We start from the raw sequence: 20,318 nt of genomic DNA, 5'->3' as shown, positions 1-20,318 counted from the left end.
GTATTTTTAGTAGATACAGGGTTTCACCATGTTGTCCAGGTTGGTCTCAAACTCCTGACCTCAAGTGATCCTCCCGTCTTGGCCTCCCAAAGTGTCGGGATTACAGGTGTGAGCTACCATGACCAGCCAGTACACTTCATTTCTGAAGCATCTTTGTCTTTTCAACCAAATTGAAACCAAATGATACAAAGTTAATGGCCCTTCTCATTTTCCTCACCCACTTCAACACTTTATAAAAGTTTAGACTGGGCCAGCAGCAGTGGCTCAAGCCTGTAATCCCAGCACTTTGGGGGGCCAAGGCGGATGGAATGCTGGAGTTCAAGACCAGCCTAGGCAACCCCATCTCCATCAAAAATACAAAAAATTAGCTGGGTGTGGTGGCGCAGCTATAGTCCCAGCTACCGGGGAAGCTGAAGTGGGAGGATCGCCTGAGCCCCGGAGACACGAGGTTACAGTGAGTCATGATCATGCCACCACACTCCAGCCTTGGTGAGGGAACAAGACCCTGTCTCAAAAAAAAAAAAAAAAGAAAAGAAAAAAAAAAGTTTAAATTGGATACTTTTGTCCAAAAAGTAAAAAAAAAGTTTAGAGGAATAGGTACAGATCACTTCCAGCTGGAAAGATCTTTGTGTGTCCATTCGGCCATACATACTGATCACAATACTGGTCCAATGGATATATTATGGACATAATGGACAACATAATATTAGGAAAAATATGATACACATAAACAAAAGACTTAGCTGTATGAGCTTTTATCATGTGATCTAGAAAGTAAACCAATGGTTGTGAAAACGGAATCTCCCCACCTCCCATTTCTCAAATGAGTTTCTCTCTCTAAAATTCTGTCCCTCTTCCATGAAGGGTAACATCTAATATTTTTTTCTTGGGAAAAAAAAAAAAATCTAGGCCTGTACTGCCCAGTACAGTAGCCACTAGCCACATGTGACTATTAAGCACTTGAAATGTGACTAGTGTGAATTGCGATTGGTATAAGTGTTACATTTCATATTGAAAGAATGGTATTTTATATGTATTAGATTAAACATTATTAAAATGACTTTCACCTGTTTTAGATTTTCACCTGAAAATTTAAAATTACATATGTGGCTTGTATTATATTTTTATTGGACAGCATGTTAGACACAAACCAAAAGATTAGAACAGAAAATACATCCAGTAGCTATCATCCTTTTGTAGTATTAGTATGTCACCAATAATGGTCTTCTATAAAGTTGTTTTCATGAATCGTTCCAGTAATTTATAAAGAGAAAAGCTTAACTGGGTTAAGTGTGATTTTAATAATAATGAGTCTTAAGAATTGGTTTCTTCGATCCATCCAAAAATGTCCTTAAAAGCTCTAAATTCTTATCACTTCTCCCTACCCCACCCTTCAGGTAAGAACTTAGAGCTTTCAAGGAAGTTTTTGTCCTTAGTGTCCATAGTGTATCCATTGGACCAGTATTGCGATCAATACATGGCCCAAACTTTCAATTTTGGTAAAGTGCCATTGGTCACAGAATACTTAAATTGTTTCAGGGAAATTTAGATGTTTAAATTCAACTTCACAAGAACGTTAACACTGAGTGATCCAACAGTTATTCTGGTTGACCAAAGACCCATTGCTCAATGTTAACAATTGGGAGAAATGGGTGTGGCAGTAAAATTCCAGTTCTCTGAGCTGGACGGATATTCAACAGAAAAGGCATTTATTTCTCCATAACGCAGCAAAAGCAGGATCTCATTGTTTAACTGTCTACTTCAATTGGAGATTACAGGGAACAGACTGATAGCAATTTAACTATACTAAGGCCCAGGTTATGAGATCTAGAAAATGAAGTTATCTTGTTATCTATCTGACATTCTTTACTTACAAACTTTAGTACTATACCAATGGACTATCACATAAAAGTGATGGCATCCTTCATGATTTGATAAAAGTCATGATACCAACACATAATTTATTTAACGTCTCTCTAGTGATGAAGTTACATCTGTTCATCAATACATTCTAATTATATTGTGTGATGGAGGGAATACATTTATAAGACAGCTGAGATAATAAAAGTGTAAAATCTGGCTGCAGAAGAAAAACCCTGAGAATGTCTGAAACTATTACTCAAGCTTCATTAGTTCTATAACCAAAGCAACCCAGCACAAACTTTAAATTTTTCTGGCTACAGAATAAAAAACTTTTTAAAGAAAAAAGTTCTCGAAATTCTGAGAGAAAAAAGTTTCCTTTTCGTTGACAAGCCTTAATACATAATCAATTGTGAGAGAAATGCTATTTGAAACGTAGGGATAGGAGCCTTGGTTTCTAGTTGTAATTTTGCTGTGCATGAGTAACATGCGTGACATTGTTGAGAATTTGGTAGTTATTTTAGCTCAAACTTCCTTCAGTGCCAGATGTTTATAAATAAATTTAAGATCCTAGAAGACCTACCTACTATGATCACTCTAGCTGGAAGTGATCTGTTATCTTTTTTTCTTTTTGGACAAAAAGGGTATGATCCAATCTAAACTTCTATAAAACTCGTCTGAACCACTCAAAAACAATGACCATAGGTTACCTTAAGTTGTCTCCTTAGCTCCCCTTTAGAATCTACATTTCTGGAAGAATGTCTACATATCATTCTAATACAAATTATTACCCCTATATTGTCCCTAATACATTGTCTTGCACTTTTTTGATACCAATACATTTTACTGGATTAATACATCCTACTAAATTAATTGGGCGGTACTTGGCAGCAATGTGGTTCCTGCCTGCCTGTGTTCTCCAACTTCCAATTCCGTTTACTGGATCTGGCAATCAGCCAGGAACAGGCAAAAGTGTTATTTCAGCTGTCTTAACTCTAATACATAAATTACTGCATCAGCAACATCCATACTTAAGAGTTCAGAGAGTGAGAATCTAGGGCCTTATGGCCTAGCTAGCATTTCCAGTGGCTATCCTTGGCTACACCTCTGTCCTTTCAATATCCCTGGTATACCTACGTTACAGAAAATCTGTGTTAACACCAATGTACTAGGGTGTGGTGTTATATACCTCTAGTCTCAGCTACTTGGGAGGCTGAGGCAGGAGGACTGCTTGAGCATGAGAGTTCAAGGCTCCACCTGGGCAACATAGTGAGACCCTCAACTCTAAAATAAATAAATTTCAAAAAATAACACCAATATATAGATCCCAATACTGCTCTAATGGATATTAAGTGCTATCAATAAGTACTTCTTGACACATCACTGGATGAATGAAAACAAACAATGATTACATTGAGAGTGACAATGAGTTGGTTTCAAAGCTATATTGAGTACTATTCACTCAGGCATACTCAATACATTTTTGTGAGCTCATGGCTTTCCTACTTGTGATTCTCAAAAGAATCCTGTTGGAACCCCCCCACCCCCCAATCACAGTAAAACCTCAGATTAGGTCTTGGCAAACTCATTTTCTTGACAAATACAATTTAGAGGTTATATCTGGTCCCTCATTTGGATTATACTATATAAATTCTTCAGTGATTACTGTCGTTTGGTATTTGGTTAATTAAATCTACTGAGTGAGGTCAAACTTGCATTTGTCTTGTGTCAAGTTCCATTCTATGGCAGACTAATTTAACAGAGATTCCAAGGTTCTCTGCCTCCAAGCTGAAAAAGCTACTAGAACAAAAAACAACGAGAAGCCACCTTATTCCCAATTCATTAACGTTGACTTCACGGTCCACACCAGAAGATGAATGCAATTCAATTCTCGAAGACACTATTCTAGAATTTTATACACTTAGGAATTCAGATCACAGGCTCAAAAGTTTTAGCAGGAGACCCACGGAGCTTGGGCCTTGATGCAAAAGCAGCTTTTGAAACTGCAAGCCACTCTACGCTTAATCGCGGCAGCTATAGGGAATTAAGTTTATTTCTGACCGCAGCATGCTAAAAATCAGTAGGCTATGGGGCTAGAAGCAACAAAAAACGTAAAAAAAATTAATTCCCCAATAAAGCTTTAAAAACTATTTTCCGTCGCTAACTGAAGTACGTAGCCAAATATGGAAGCTCTAAACATTCGGCTTTTCTTTAAAATCATAGATATCACCTAGTGTCGTCACTCGTTCTCTCCCCCCTTGTTTCTGCACCCTTTAGGTGAGTGAACACGACCTTGGCAGATGCACCCTACTGTCGGGATGTGGCCTTGGGGCGGAGCTGGCAGATACAAGCAGGATGGTGAGTGGAGGCGGCAAGGAACTGTTACAATAACACTATCCAAATGCCCTCCGACCTTCCGGAGGCAAAAAATGACCCTCTGGTGCCAGAGACTCGGTGAGTGGCGTGACCTAGAGATGGAGGACCAGGACGCAGCAAACCAGGCACAGAACAGTACCCAACGGGACAGAGTTCGACCGGACCAGCCCCCTTCCCAGAGCGCGCGGTAAGACAGGCGGCGGCCTCCATCCCAGGCTGCACACCGAGGGCCCCGGGATCTCCAGCAGCATCAGGCCTGGGACCCGGGCGCCAGCAGAGACAGCGGCCCCGAGTGAGGCAGTCCCCTGCCGCGCCAAGAACAAGACCGGGGACAGAAAGAAAGCGAATAAAGATGAGGCAGTGGTGAAGGGGCTGGGCATCACCGTACTTACCTTTCCTCGTAGCCCCCACAGCACAGGATGCCGTGGCCGCCGCTCACCCACCGGCTTAGCTCACGCGCGCAAGCACCGCCCAACCGGAAGCGGGTCCGCACCCCGCCCTCATCCGCCTCGCCGGCGGCCTCCCGACCAATCATCAGCAAACCCGCCGCTGTCGCATAGCGTCCCCGAGTAGCCATTGGTCTAACAATCGCATAGCCGGGATTGGCTAGAAAGCGCCACGTCCCCGGGACCGCGCCGAGTTGCGTGGAGCGGATTCCCGCCCAACTCTCGTCCCCGGGATTGTTGGGACGGCGGGCTCCAGCCCCAGCCCCAGCCCCAGCCCCGTACTGCGGGTGGCGTGGGCGCGGCCGTGTGACCGCCACGTCCCCATTCACAGCTCATGACTCTGCTTCCACAGGGCTTCTTAGACTATCCTGCTAGTTGTCTTCATTCCCACAAGACCACCAGGGCGGAATTAATCCGACTGAATCAGTCACCAACTTTATTGAACAATCCCAACTTTTTCTTTCCCTTCAGCGCTGCGCCCTGCGCTATCTACAGGAGGCTCTTCAGTCTTTGGCACCAGTGTATCTTTTAGCTCCATCTCCCAACACTCCCCCTCATCTTGCGCTCTGGGCACCATCATCTGTTTCCTAACAACCGGTCCTTTTTCATCTCTTAAGATTTTTGATCAAGAGGCTTCCTCTGCCAGGAATAAGTGCGTTTTCCTGATTTTCTGCCTTGCCAATAGAAGTCCCAGTTCAGATGTTAGCTCTAGAAGCCTTCCCTGACCTCACTAAGCATAATTCTTACCTTATTTACCATCATAGCTGTTTATAGCTTCAGTACACTTTGCCAAATTCTGCTATAAAATGTAGCTTATCCATCTGTCCTCTTCTAGAGTAAGCTCCTGGGTAGGTATCTGTCTATTCATCTTTATATCTGCAGCTCTGAGCTTACTGCCCAGCTCAGTAATGTTAAGTGAAGGGAATGGGCCGAACCCGTTGCATGTCCCTGAAAATTTAGTTTCATGTCATGAAATTAAAACAAATATCAAATAAAGGCTACTATAGCTTCAACACAAATGGAATATAAACCTGTGGCATTCTTAGCACATAAAGCCTCTATAGTTTAAAATCAAATTGAGACAAGTTGTAAACTCATGAAACAGTTAAGCTCATGAAAGCAAGCTAGTTACTGTCAACGTGAAAGGTTTACAACTAATCCTTCCGGCATTCAAAGGAGTGTCAGTGACCCTTGGTGGTAGTCAGGGAAGGCTTCAGAGGAAGATATGACTAAGGCTGGACTAAGGAAGTCCCAAATGGACTATTCAGCAAGAAGAGTAATAGGAATAAGGACAAGTGGAGGGCAGAGTGGGAGGTAAATTCTCAGGCCAGGTAGCAAATGAGGAAGGTTAAAAAAAGGGGTGGGGAGAAACAATGAAAGGAAAGCATGGATAGTAAGTTTGGAGAGGTAATGGAAGATCTTGTCAATTTGAGGAACCTGAACTGAAGACAGTGGGAACTGTGGGTCTTCCTGGGAAAGTTTCTAAGCTTGTGCCTACAGGGAAGCCATCTAATGGGTATTAACAATAAAACAGGCTACCTCGGGAGGCATTATTTCGAAAACAGTTTTTAAAATACCTCCTTAAGGATCACTTGAGGCCTGGAGTTCGAGACCAGCCTGGGCAAAAATAACGAGACCCTTCCTCCCCCTATCTCTACAAAAAAACAAAAACTAAAAATTAGTTGGGTGTGGTGGCACACACATGTAGTTCAAGCTAGTTGCTTGAGCCCAGGAGGTTGAGGCTGCAATGAACTATGACTGTACCACTTCACTCCAGCCTGGGCAACAGAGCAAGACCCTTTCTCTTAAAAAATAAAAATAACAACTCCTTAAGGTCAGGCACTGTGTTATGTGCTGGTGAACCCAAAGTAAACAGGACATCGTCCCTGTCCTCAAGGAACTCAGCTTAATGGTGCGCCATCCATCCTGGAATTGTCCTAGTAAAGGCTAAACAGGTAGTGAGGGTGCCAGAGATAGGGCCCTCCAACCCTGAGGTTCCCTAATGGAGAAGGGCCTGGCCTAGCAAGGGAAATGGAAATGAACCCTTATATACAAGAGTTTTTTTGTTTGTTTTGTTTTGTTTTTCTTTTTTTTTGAGATGGAGTTTTGCTTTTGTCGCCCAGGCTGTAGTGCAATGGTGCGACCTTGGCTCACTGCACCTCCGCCTCCTAGGTTCAAGTGATTCTCCTGCCTCAGCCTCCCAAGTAACTGGGATTACAGGCATGTGCCACCACGCCTGGCTAATTTTTGTATTTTTAGTAGAGACAAGGTTTCACCATGTTGGTCAGGCCAATGTTGAACTCCTGACCTCTAGTGATCCGCCTGCCTCGGCCTCCCAAAGTGCTGGGATTACAGGCATGAGCCACGGTGCCCAGCCACAAGAGAGATTTTAAAAGTGGAAATAAGTCCTGAGCTTAGTGACCACTCGAATGAAAGAAATGAAGAAGGAGCACTCAAAAGTTAAAAGGTTTAATCATGGGAGACTAGGAGAATGAGCTAGGTGCATGGAATGAGGGAAGTCAATTGAGTTCAAGACATAGGAAGTCTATGTGATGGCGGAATATCCAAAGAGAAAGAGCCAAGAGCCTGGAGGAGATATTTGGGAGGGGTTGTTGGCTACCAGATGGCTGATGGAGCCATGAGAACAGATAAACTTTTTGAGGAGACGAAAGCAGATTAGGCCTCATGGGAGCCCCAGAGTTAGAAAGTAGGTGGAGGAAGGAAGAAAAGGACCTGAGGGACAACACATATTAGAAATGCCGCCAATAGCTGCACCCAAGGCCATCGAGTGAGAGCAGCACTGAAGGACTGCTTGGGGCCAGCATGATGGTGTCACCATAAAAGGCTGACATTCATCTCCAAGCTTCCCATCTCTGCTCATGGGTGCTACTGAACCTTCAATGTTTCCTGTGTGCAGACACTGTTCTAGGAACTGGGGATACAACAGTGAACAAAATTAAGTCTGTCATGGTGCTTATATTCTGGTGTGTAGAGGTAGGTGAGACAGCCCATAAACAAGATAAAAAAGCAACATACATAGAATGAGAGGTGGTGACAGGTGCTGTTACCTGAAAAACCAGGGTTTGTTCGCTTAGTGAGTAACAAACAATGCAAAACTCAGTTTTTGATCAATAGCAGTTTTATTACTTGACATATGTAAGAAGGATACTGGGAATGTTCTCTAAAGCAGTGTCTCCCCAGGGGAAAGTGACAGGAGGGTTTTACAGGGTGAGGGAGAGAGTGCAACATCACATGTAGAGGAGGGGTCCCAGTGGCACAAACGAGTGAGTCATTATGCCAGAACATAGGTGGCATGTTATGGCAATGAAGCTATAGCTCCTCCTAGGGTGGAGACTTTGGCATGGTCAAGAGAAAAGTTGACTCAGTTCATCTATAAATTGCCAGGGTCTGCAAGGAGCTGGTTCAAACCAACAAGGTGACCACATTCCATGCAGGGTTTGGGGAAGAACAGGCTGCGGGGCAGAAAGCTGTAAAACAGGCTGATTGCTCGAGTTGATTGAATTCCTTTTATCCCTGGAGACCCTGATATGGTTTGGATCTGTGTCCCTGCCCAAATCTCATGTTAAATTGTAAACCCTAGTATTGGAGGAGGGGCCTGGTGGGAGGTGAATGGATCATGGGGCGGAGTTCTCATGAATGGTTTAGCACCATCCCCGCTTGGTACTGTATAGTGAGTGATTTCTAATGAGATCTGTTCATTTAAAGTCTGTGGCACCTCCCCCGCCCCTTCCTCCTGCTCCAGCCATGCAAGACGTATCTGCTTCCCCATTGCCTTCCGCCATAATTTCCCTGAGGCCTCCCAAGAAGCAGAAGCCACTGTGCTTCCTGTACAGCTGCAGAACTGTGAGCCAGTTAAATCTCTTTTCTTTGTAAATTACCCAGTCTCAGGTATTTCTTTATAGCAATACAAGAATGGACTAATACAGACCCTCTCTGTCTGCTTACATAAGGAGAAAAGGCAGGAAAGGAGAACAGTGAGTGTTGGGACTATCAGGAGTGGTGTTGCCATCTCAGAAAAGGTGGCCAGGGAAGCTCATGAGAGGGTGACACGTGAGTGAACATCTGAAGGTAGTGAACATTCCAGGAAAAGGGAACACCAAGGCAAGGCCCTGAGTTGGGAGTATGTTTGAAGTGTTTGAGGAGCAACTGGAAGCCAGTGGGACTGCAGTACAGTAGCAAGGAGAGTAGACGACATGAGGTCAGAGAGGGAGCAACAGGAATGGGGGAGGGAGAGAGGGACACCATGTAGGGCCTTTAGGCTATTGCAAGGACTTTAGCTTTCGCTATGATGAGTGAGAGGATATGAAGACTGACTATTTGCTAAATTGTTTCTTCTTCTTTCTGTGAACCCAGCTAGACTACATTTCCCAGCCTCCCTTCCAGTATGGTCATATGACTGAGCTCTGACTGAAGGAAGGAGGGTGGAGATGTTGTACACTACTTCCAGTACTGGCCATACAGACCTGCCATGTGTAATTCTCCAAGCTCATTCTCTTTCTGTGGCTAGAAGCTGTGTATTGCAGATGGCAGAGCCACAAGATGGAAGAAGCCCAGGTTCCTGTGAAACTGCCACTCAGTTTTTGAACCAGGAACACCATTTTTGGACTCTTTGTGAATGAGAAGTAGAACTTCTATTAGCTATTTTATGCCATTGATATATTAGGATTTATCTCTTTCAGAGCTAGCATTGCCTTAACTAATACAGAAGGGAAACCATTGGAAGGTTTTGAGCAGAGAAGAAACATGATCTAAGATTTTTAAAGGATCACATTAGACTGAAAGGGAGTAAGGTTAGGAACGGAGTGCATTTAGGAGGTGTTTGCAACAATCCAGGTGAGTGATGATGATGGTTTGGTCCAGGTTGGTAGCAGTGGAAGTAGTGAGAATATCAAATTCTGAATATATTTTGAAAGTAGTTTGAAAGGATTTCCTAATGGGTTGGAAATAGGGTGGAGAGAAAGAGAGGAGTTAAGTATGACTCCAAGGTTTTGAGCAAGTAGAAAAATGAGGCTTCTGCTTATTAGGATGGAGAAGACTTTAGAGAGAACAAAGTTTTGAGGGATAATTTTTTTTTTTTTTCTGAGACAGAGTCTCGCTCTGTCGCCCAGGCTGTAGTGCAGTGGTGTGATCTCAGCTCACTGCAACCTCTGCCTCCTGGGTTCAAGTGATTCTCCTGGCTCAGCCTCCCGAGTAGCTGGGATTACAGGCATGCACCACCACACCCAGCTAATTTGAGGGATAATATTGAGAGATTTGTTTTGGGCATGTTGAGATACATATTAGACATTCAAGTAGAGATATCGACTAGGCAGTTGGATATGTATCTCTGGAGTACATGGTGGTCTGGACTAAATATATAAATTTACGAGTATATTTGTGGCATGAAATCTGTGTGTTTTGATTACAAGAGACTTAAGGACTGAATCCTGGGAATTTCTGATGTTCAGACATGATTGGGGGGTGTTGATGAGAATGAATCAGCAAAGGAACTGAGAAAAAGGTCAATGAGGGAGAAGGAAAGCCAGGAGAGTGTCCTGGAAGCCAAGTGAAGAAAAGGTTCAGGGAGAAAGCATGCTGCTGACAGTGAGGTGGGGCCCGGTTGGCCATGGGCTTTAGCAGTGTGGGAATCTTTGACAGGTTTGTCAAGGTAGTGAATGCAAAAACCTGATTGAAGGACTTCAAGAGACAATGGAGATTTTTAAAAGTTGGTTCCCTTTCACGGAGTTTTCTGTAAAGGGGTGGAGAAAACTGGAGCAAGGAGGCAGAGGGGCCAAGAGAGGTTTTGTTTTATTTTGTTCTGTTTTTATTGTAAGAAATAAGTATGTTTAGGAGGCATGCCAGTATGTTCGTTGCTGATGGGAAGGATCTGGAAGTAGGGATCAAACTGATGACGTAGGAAAAAGGAAAAGTTGCTGGTGTGACATATTTGGGTGAGATGGAATGGGATCTACTACAAAAGGGGAAGAGCTGGACTTTGCTTGGAGAGACAGTTCCTCCATAGTAACAAAGAGAGAAGCTAGAGTCAATGGGTCTGGATCTAGGTAATTGGTAGATATGGTGGTGAGAGCCTGAAATTCTCTTTCAATTCTGACTATGTTCTCAGTGAAATAGGAAGCAGGGTCATCAGGAGGCGGCATTGGCAGTTAGAGGAGAGAGGTGTGAAATAGCCATTCAGCAGAGTGAACAGATTTAGGGGAACACATGATGATTTCCAGGCAACATCAAGGACCCCCTTGAGGCCATGATGATGACTTTGCAGGGAGACTGGTTAGTATGTCATGTGATCTTCTCCAGAGAGGTTCAGTGGCAAGTTCAGCAGCATCACACAGGCATGGAGCTGGTAGAGAACTGAATTTAGCCAAGGGAAGAAAGTGAGAGAGTCACAAAGATGTTGAGAATGCATGCCAGGAAGTGATAATAATAATGACTGATCACAGATAATCTAGGTTACAGGGGAAGGAAATGAGAACATGAAGAGAGCGAGGAACAGTGAAAACCTGGTAGAAGCAATAGATTATAGGATTGGTGGGTCAATGGATTATTGGACTCAGGAAAAAATAGGAGGTGTTATAGCTAGGGAGTGGAAATAATGGGGTTAGGTGCAGTTATTAATGACAAACACTAGGGTAAAATCAAGGGAGACAGTGGTCGAGGAGGGTGGAAAAAGTATTGCTGGAAGGCAGGAGTTCAGGGAACAGAGATCAAAGTACGGGAAGGATCATCCATGTGGAGGTTGAAATCACTAAGAATTAGGACATAACTCAGCCTTTGAGTAATGGTGATCCAGGAGCTTATTTTTTAGCCTTCTAACAATTTCAGGCTGAAAACTAGTTAAGTGAGGAAAAAGATGCTGCTAGGATATCTTAAGTCAAATCAAAATACCCTCCCCAGTTGGGGGATGGACAGCTTTCCTGAAATACTCATAGTCTGTTTCTCATTAAATGTGAAATTTTTCTTTTTTTGAGACAGGATCTCACTCTGTCACCCAGGCTGAAGTGCAGTGGCACACTCATTGCTCACTGCAGCCTCGACCTCCTGGGCTCAAGCATTCCTCCCATCTCAGCCTGCCTGGTAGCTGGGACTACAGGCACACACCACCACTCCTGGCTAATTTTTTTGTATTTTTGGCAGTGATGGGTTTTCGCCATGTTTCGCAGGCTGGTCTCAAACTTCTAGGCTCAAGTGGTTCACCTGCCTCAGCCTCCCAAAGTGTTGGGATTACAGGCACGAGCTACTGCTCCTGACACTATTGCACATTTTAAACAAAGAGGCCAGTCCATAGACCATCTGACAAACACTCCTTCATGTCTCCCTTCATCTATAATTGGTAAACCTCTGATTAACCTGTATGTTGAGCCTATATCTCCTATCTCTGGAATCTCTAATTTAAAAAGCACTAACAAGGTATGTCGACATTTCAAGGGAGTGTTATACAAAAAAGAAGTTGAGCCAGTGTTTGCGGCATGGAGATAATAGCAAACTTAGGGAATTTGAACACAAAAGAGAAATTCGCCCTACCTTACACACCTTGTCTTACTATCTCCTATAAGAACCTTTCTGCAGCTCAAACCCAAACCTCTATTAGGAACAACAGGGCTAGCAAGTCCAAGTTAGGGAACAGGCCAACAAAGAAGGAATGAAGCTTTAATCAGAAGACAGGAACTAGCAAGAAAAACAGACAGAAAGGGAAATGGAAGGTGTCTGGCAGTTCACATTTGTCCAGAATGGTCTGAGCAGGGAAGAAAACATATTTCTTTTTTTTGTTTATGGCTTTACTTTCAAGTTTTAAATTAGATAAATAGAAGCTTGGTGAGCATCTCTCAGGGGTGTGTCCCTTCTCTTGTCCTCCTTATCTCGTCTACCAAGTCTCTTCCGTTTCCTATTACCACTTCTCTTTGTGTCTCTCATCTGCTGACTTTCTCCCACCACCTTTCTCATCACCTCCATTTTGCTTCCTTCCACTTCTCTGGTCCTACTTCCCTTTCACTCCTTTCCTTCATCTCTTGGGCCCGGCCATTCTGAGAGCACATCTTGCTAGGCCAGCTCTGGCAGTGGCATGGAGGTGGCATATGCTGAGGTGCAGTGGCGAGGACGTGGTTATGTACAGCTGGAAAGGCTCTGCTGTCACCGTGAGATGACTCTATTTTTCCCTGGTTGCAGTTTTCTCCTCCTCTCCATCCCAATAATCCCTCAGCAGCTGAATGCTGTAAAGTGGTGTTGATGAGGCTTGCATAGATTCTCCCCAGTGCGGAAGGGTGGCTCAAATAGAATTTCCTGTGAGTGTAGGAGAGAAAAGTGTTTGATAGGATATAAATTACCTAAAAAGCTCTTTTGTGGGCACACAGATACTTATGCTAATTTAAAAAAATTGTCAACTATCTATAATAGGTATCTTATATGGGTTGGTGGTGGCCGGGCCCAGTGGCTCACACCTGTAATCCTAGCACTTTGTGGGAGGCCAAGGTGGGCAGATCACCTGAGGTTGAGAGTTCTGAGGTCGAGAGTTCGAGACAAGACTGGCCAACATGGTGAAACCCTGTATCTACTAAAAATACAAAAATTAGCTGGGCATGGTGGTGCATGCCTGTAATTCCAGCTACTCAGGAGGCTGAGGCAGGAGGATCACTTGAACCTGGGAGGCGGAGGTTGCAGTGAGCCAAGATCATGCCACTGCACTCCAGCCTGGGTGATAGAGTGAGACTCCGTCTCAAAAAAAAAAAGAGGTGGTGGTTTATTCATGACATTTTACTTTAGAAAACAGAAATCACCCCTCCCTTTTAGGGAAATCTATCTCTGGTCAAACAGAGGCACATAGGAAGTACTTCACAAATGTTTGTTAAATGAATGTGTGGATGGACGAATGGGCCTTGAGCATGAAGACAGAAGGACTGGGACCTTAGGGAGGTCTGACCCCACCCCAGCCCCCTTAACCTACTTCCTTTTCACTCTCTGCATCCCAACCCAAGCAGTAAGAAGGCCCTTCAAGAGCTCCAGGAAAGGAAAAGAGAGGAAAGACCACATGGGGAGTCTGCAGAGGAGATCCCTTACACCTCCCATACAGCAAGAGAAAGCATCTATAGCGTCAACAGCATCTGGGGGAACTCTGGGGGCCCTGGAGGTGCCACACATCATGGTTTTGCTCAGCCCAGTTGGGAAAAGAGGGCTGAGGTCTCTGTGGCCAGCATTCCTCGACCACACCCCACAACTTTCTGGAATCACCCTCAGGACCCTAGGATCTGACCCAGCCCTGAGGCTGAATGCCAGGGCTGCCCCACAATGGCAGGGGATTCCTCCCATTGCTGTACCTATGGGTGGGGCCAGCTGTGGCCCGGTGGAGGCTGCCAGAGTGCTGAGTAGTGAGAGGGGCTGCAGGCCAGAGGGGTTCTCTCTTTCCCACTCTCCGTACGTGAATGAAGCCCTCCAACGTAGGTCACAGGTGCAAGGGATGCTGTCTTCACGGGAAGAATCTTTCCCTAGATCAAGAAAAGAAATGTATTTGCTTGTGTGCTGGTTCACAGAGCCCTTACAGGTTATAGCTGACATTTGGGGGGTGCTTACGATGTGCCAGGCACCATTCCAAACAATTACGTGCATTCATGGTCCTTTAATCCTCACCTCTGTGAGGTCAGAGAGGGTGAGTAATTTACCAACTGTCACACAAGGAGAAGCAGAGTCAGAATTCCAAGCCTGGCAGCCTGGCTCCAGAGTCCACGTTCTTACCACTATGTCACGTGAACAAGACAGCACCAGTAAAAGGAGAGACCCAATATAATTCAGATGGGTTAACTGAGTGGATTTCCCCAGGAGACTCATCTAGCTGAACTAGCAATGGCCTTGAACCCAGAAGGCCTTAAGCTAGAGCCTGTTCTTGGTCCACTTGGCCCTGGCTCTTCAAAGGATGGCCCACAGCCCAGCACCTTGGGCATTACCTGGGAGCATGTTAGAATCGCAGTCTCAAGCCCGCTAGACCCAAGAAATTAGAATCTGCCTTTTAACAAGATCTATGGGGGACTGTTTGGACATTAAAGTTTGGGAAGCACTGCAATAATAGGCCATACCACCTGCTGGTGGTGAGTGGAAAGATTCAGCCACACAGGTGCTGTTGGGCCTCTGGTTTTTCCAATTTTAAGTCTCTTTTTCATCCAAAAGTTCCAGAGGTTGGGGTATAACAGTCTTTTTAAACTGAGAGACTACACTCCCTCGCCGAATGAGAAAAGAGGGCCTGGAGGCCACCTGGGATGGTTAATTTCAATTCAATTTCAGCCTAGGAACATCTTGGCCGTGGTAGGTCCCATGATGTCAGAGACCCTGCGACCCTAAAATTCTAGCTGTTTTCTCAAGTCCCAGAAATGTTTGAAATATTCCTCACATCTGTTTTCTTCAACCCTGATGTCATGGGGTATGTTTTGAGTGTGTATGTTTATACATATGTGTGTTTGAATGTATGTTTAAATGCAGAGAAATGAATCACCATCATGTCATTAGTCGCATAACATGAGAAAACATTCTTAGGCTTGGACAAAATGTGAGGCAGCCACAGCTGTGCTCACCATTTAGAACAGGGGCTGTGAGCTGGCAGCCTCCAGGCTGAATGTGGTCTGCAGATATGTTTTGTTTGCCCACTAAGTGTTAGCCAATACTACGCTTGAATATTTTATGAGAAGGTGGTATGCCACATATGTCCAGATCTTTTGGCTTCTCTTGAAAAATCAGAATATTTGGCCTGGATTCCAGCATGGCAACAACGAATGGAAGTCTTAATTGAAGCTTTCACTTTCTCATTGCCACTATACCCACCACTCCCTGCTGTCTTCTCAGTTTTGACACCAAGTGTCAGCTGCCAGCAGTTGTTTTACTTATAACAGAATTTAGAGAAAAGTTAACCTTTTCTTACATCCATGTCACCCAGCCCTTTATCCATTTTTCTTTTTTAAGTCTGAGTCTCGCTCTGTCACCAGGCTGGAGTGCAGTGGCGTGATCTCGGCTCACTGCAACCTCCACTTTCCCAGATTCAAGCGATTCTCCTATCTCAGCCTCCCGAGTAGCTGGGACTACAGGTACGCACCATCATGCCCAGCCAATTTTTGTATTTTTAGTAGAGATGGGGTTTCACCATGTTGGCTAGGCTGGTCTCGAACTCCTAACCTCGTGATCCATCCACCTCGGCCTCCCAAAGTGCTGGGATTACAGGCGTGAGCCCCCGCGCCCTGCCCCCTTTACCCATTTATACCACCTGCAGTCCTATGCATTTGTAATCCCTGATTTAGACGAAAGTTAGCAGAGTTCCCCTGGGACCTACAGCCTTCTCTAAATTTATAAATATCTTATGATATTTTGGCTGCCTACTGAGCCAACGTGAAGGAATAATTTATTAGTGCCATGGTATATGGGTATTAATTGCCTCCCATTGTGTTCTCAGGCCTCTGCTTCATGCTGTGGATAATTGAAAAGCCTGAAAACAATTTAGTATTCACTGAAGAAATATCCCTCAAACCTATAAAACAACTAGGGAATAATGAAAGAGAGGTTATGACCAAGGAAGGATTAGCCTGGCAGGAAGGTGTTGTGTGAAGGGTAGGATTTAGAAGGATAGGGAGGATTTAGAGTGAAGCATCGGGGGAAGGGAGTGGATGGGGGATGAAGGAGGCATGGGATGGCTAAGGTTTGCTGGAGCAAAAGATTTGGGCTAGAGAAGATGATTAGGCAGCGAGCTGCTACTAGAGGAAGAGTGAGTGAGCAGGTGAGATGGGCGAGATGGGGGAAGATTGTGCAGGGCCATGCATGCCGAATTGAGTGGATTTGGGGTGAACTAGAACCTGGAAATAGGGAACTGGCTGCTTTTTCCAGAATGTGTCATGCTCCCTCTTGCAGACTCTGTCTCTTCTTCCTAGAATGCCCTGCCTTACCTGTTTCAAGCAGCTCACCTGCACTCATTGTCTATGACTCAGTTCAGAAACCATGCCTCCCAGGCAAGCTTCCTGGCAGGAATGAGGGACCCCCTTCTTTGTGCTCCTTTGGCACCCTAGGCATAAGCTTTGAATGTTGCCTGGAAGGAGACATTTTGTAATTCGGGGATTTTCCCATCTGACACCACCAAATTATAAACTTCTTGCGGGAACATGGTGTCTTTCTACATGGTGGCCCTAAAGCCCATCACAGTAATTGGCACTCAGTGTGTGGTTTTGAATGAATAAATGGATAAATGAACTTATGGAAGAGTGCTACAGGCTTGAGATGAGAAGGGCTGGGCTGGGGTAGGGTCTGTGGGTGTAGAAATGAAGTAAAGAATACAAGATACATTGCAAAGAAAGAAATTGGTTAGGACTTGGTGCCAACTTGATTGTGGTGGCCAGAGAGCCTAAAGGAATTCAAACTAAGGCATGGAAGGACAATGGCAATACTGACAGCACCAGGACAACCAGGATGGGGGCTGGAGGGGATCTTATTCTTATATCCAGAGTAGAAAGCTCTTTGAGGCATGGTACCCTGTGCCCTCCCTTACCTGAGCTGTTCTTGTTGGTCTCCACCTTTCTGCTGCTCCTGAAACTCGAGCCATTTCAGGATCAAGGAAATGAAAGTTGAAAGTAAAGGAAAAGAACATTAAATTTGTATTTCAGATCTTGTTCCAAAGTTCCTGATGCAAAGCTTTAGAGACAGATATAAATATGAAAAAGGCCAGCTGTGGCTATATTGGATGGGTGTGACGCATATTAAAGTTCCAGAAAAAAAAAATCGGGAAGGGGGAGGTGGAATGGGGTGGGAGGTGGGGAGCAGAGCCCATGCTGCTGATTTTGCTGAGGAGGAGGGGGTGACTCCATCTGTTCAGTTCTGCATCTCAGCTATTTATTTTATTTGCTGTTGAGTTGCATGTTGTTGCCAATGTGCAAAAACTGATAATAATTGCAACCAGACTAGAACCAGCCCAAATGAGAGAAAAATCATCACTCAGGGGCTTCATTCTGGGAAACTAACAAGAAAGAGCTAAATGTCTGTACAAAGCAATTATCAAGATAGCAATGAAGCAAAAACTAATCCCTTCCTCCCCTCATTTCTTACATCCTTCCGATCTGCCCAGAGTAGGTTGCCATAGCTCCCTAGCTCGTTTTTCCACATCTCTCCTTCCCTTCAAATTAACTGTCAGGCAACAGCTAGCATGACCTTTTCAAAATGTAAATTGGATCACGTCACTTCCCTGTTTAAAATGCTGCTAAGGCTCCCATGACACTGGAAGTCTAAATTTCTTCGCATGGCTTCCCAGGCCCCGCCTGGCTCACTCCTTGCCCTCTTCTATTTATTCTCTTCCACCACTACCTGCTTTTCCCCACTGGCCTTCCACCAAGCTTCTTGTTTGTGGAAGCCTCAGCCTTGCACCTGCCCATTCCCTTAACCTGCCTGGCCCTTCTTCACCCTTTCTTTAGCTGTCTATTACCTATTTTCTCCTTCAGGCCTTAGCCTCCTCTCAACTTCTAGAAATATTAAAAGCTGTCTGTGCCAGAGAGTGCCAGTAGGCCCCCAGTGACCCTTTTTGCCTTCTCCCTGGGGAGCACAGTGTCTAATTTTGTGTTGTGTACATGGCTATGCAAAATGGGGAATGCATTTCCCAGCCTCCCTTGCAGCTGAGTGAGGTCACGTGACTGAGTGTGGCCAATGAGGTATAAACAGAAACCGTTCTTTAAATAGTAATTTAAAAATCAGCGATTTGAGCAGACACAGTGGCTCGCTCCTATAATACCAGCACTTTGGGAGGCTGAGGTGAATGGATCACATAAGGCCAGGAGTTTGAGACCAGCCTGGCCAACATGGTGAAACCCCATCTCTAATAAAAATACAAAAATTAGCCAGGCATGGTAGTGAGTGCCTATAACCCCAGCTACACTGGAGGCTAAGGCATTAGAATCGCTTGAACCCGAGAGGCAGAGGTTGCAGTGAGCTGAGATGCCATTGCACTCCAGCCTGGGCGACAGAGTGAGACTGTCTCAAAAAAGAAAGAAAAAGGAAGGAAGGAAGGAAGGAAAGTGATTTGATAATTTGAGATAGCCAAAAAGCAGTTTCAAAATACCTTGCTCTATTAGAGTCCAGTGCCCTCTAGCTCAGCAATATGACATCTCATCGAGAAGTTCCTTAATTACAGAGCTCTGTATGATATATGGAGTGACAATCTCCAGGATATATTCTTTATACTGGGCAACAGATAAGTCTTTTTCTTGTGTTAATAGTTTTCTACCTCCAGCCAAGTTAGAATTAACAATACAAGTTAATACTTATTGAGAGCTTACTTACAATTTGCCTCTAAATCTGCTGAGTAGCATTCTAAGTGCTTGGTGCATATGAGCTCATTGGAACCTGACATCTGGATGGCATTGGCACTATTTTCATTTCCATTTTACAGATCTGAAGACTGAGCCCCCAGGTTTCGATATGCTCAAGGGTGCAGTCAGAGCAATGACTTGGGCCCATGTCTTTGCGAGCTCTTCGCTGCTATAAGCGCTTGCCTCCTCCAAGCTGTACTGGTTTTCAGTTTATTACCAGTGCTCAGAAAGAAAGGGAATTTGTTCTGCCTCTGAACTGCTGGTCCAACTGGTTCCTGTTGTGACAAAATTCTCCTCTCTGACACCTCATTTTTCTCTCCTGGTGACATTTGCTAATTTATTTCTGTTCTCTCCTTTCTATTAAACCATAAGTAATAGGCACTAGGACCCTGGATCCCACTTTATTTGGGACTGAATATTCTGTGGTACCCTCTGGTCTAAGTACGCTCAACTCCTGTCTCTTTTAAACCAACCAGTTTTATACCAAGACTTAATGCTAAGTCATCTGTACATACAGCGACATTTCCTCAGCCATGAAGAAGATAGATCTGTAGCATGGAGCTTTCCAGAACAGACTCTATATTAAGAAAACGATCACAGAAGCTCCATAAAGTCCAAGCAGAGACCTTGGGTGAGTAGGTAAGTAAATCCAATAAGTTGACAATGTTTTAAACAATGGTTTTGGTTATTTCCCTGTAGGACTAGAAACTGGATTAGAAATTAGGTTTTACATGACTGGGCACAGTGGCTCACGCCTGTAGTCCTGGCACTTTGGGAGGCCAAGACAGGTGGATCACTTTAGGTCAGGAATTCGAGACCAGCCTGGCCAGCATGGTGAAACCCTGTCTCTACTAAAAATACAATAATTAGCTGGGCGTGGTGATGTGTGTCTGTAATCCCAGCTACTTGGGAGGCTGAGGCAGGAGAATCACATCAACCCAGGAGGCAGAGGTTGCAGTGAGCCGAGACTGTGCCACTGCACTCCAGCCTGGGCGACAGAGTGAGACTCTTGTCTCAAGTAAACAAATGAACAACAACAACAACAAAAAGAAATTGGGTTTTACTTTTTCACCTGTATACCTAACTTATCCTCGTTGTTGGAGAGCTACTTTTCATTTTTTATAGTAGTCCTCCTCTGGAGTCAAGCCCACCATGCTTGCTGTGTGGAGAAGGAGAACAAGGCAAGGAGAGCTGGAGGAAGGTTGTCCCGAGTCAAGGATAAAGACTGAACAGTGACTGGGCGCGGTGGCTCATGCCTGTAATCCCAGCACTTTGGGAGGCCGAGGCGGGCAGCTCACCTGAGGTC

General features: G+C 44.7%; 2 protein-coding genes across 3 annotated transcripts in view; both read right to left on the bottom strand.

Annotated features, from left to right (window-relative positions):
- Nucleotides 1–4,719, bottom strand: part of CALU (calumenin) — a 32,158-nt gene extending 27,439 nt beyond the window's left edge. The window contains exon 1 of one of the 2 annotated variants that reach the window (XM_034964952.3): nucleotides 4,629–4,719. The gene's annotated coding sequence lies outside the window, so the exon portion shown is untranslated. The remainder of the gene's footprint in view (nucleotides 1–4,628) is intronic. The other variant, XM_034964953.3, reaches the window with a different exon arrangement.
- The window catches only part of GARIN1B (golgi associated RAB2 interactor 1B), a 39,430-nt gene that overhangs the window by 4,768 nt on the left and 14,344 nt on the right, over nucleotides 1–20,318 (bottom strand). The window contains exons 7-9 of the mRNA XM_055114837.2: nucleotides 17,206–17,243; nucleotides 14,009–14,176; nucleotides 4,629–12,977 (exon numbers count right to left, since the gene is read on the bottom strand). Of these exons, the coding sequence (XP_054970812.1) occupies nucleotides 12,964–12,977; nucleotides 14,009–14,176; nucleotides 17,206–17,243 (220 nt within the window). The 3' untranslated portion in view covers nucleotides 4,629–12,963. The remainder of the gene's footprint in view (nucleotides 1–4,628; nucleotides 12,978–14,008; nucleotides 14,177–17,205; nucleotides 17,244–20,318) is intronic.

The sequence above is a fragment of the Pan paniscus genome, chromosome 6, assembly GCF_029289425.2.
Source record: "Pan paniscus chromosome 6, NHGRI_mPanPan1-v2.0_pri, whole genome shotgun sequence".
Classification (NCBI taxonomy): Eukaryota; Metazoa; Chordata; class Mammalia; order Primates; family Hominidae; genus Pan; species Pan paniscus.
The sequence above is the reverse complement of the archived record's forward strand: the minus strand, read 5'-3'. Positions and strand labels throughout refer to the sequence as shown.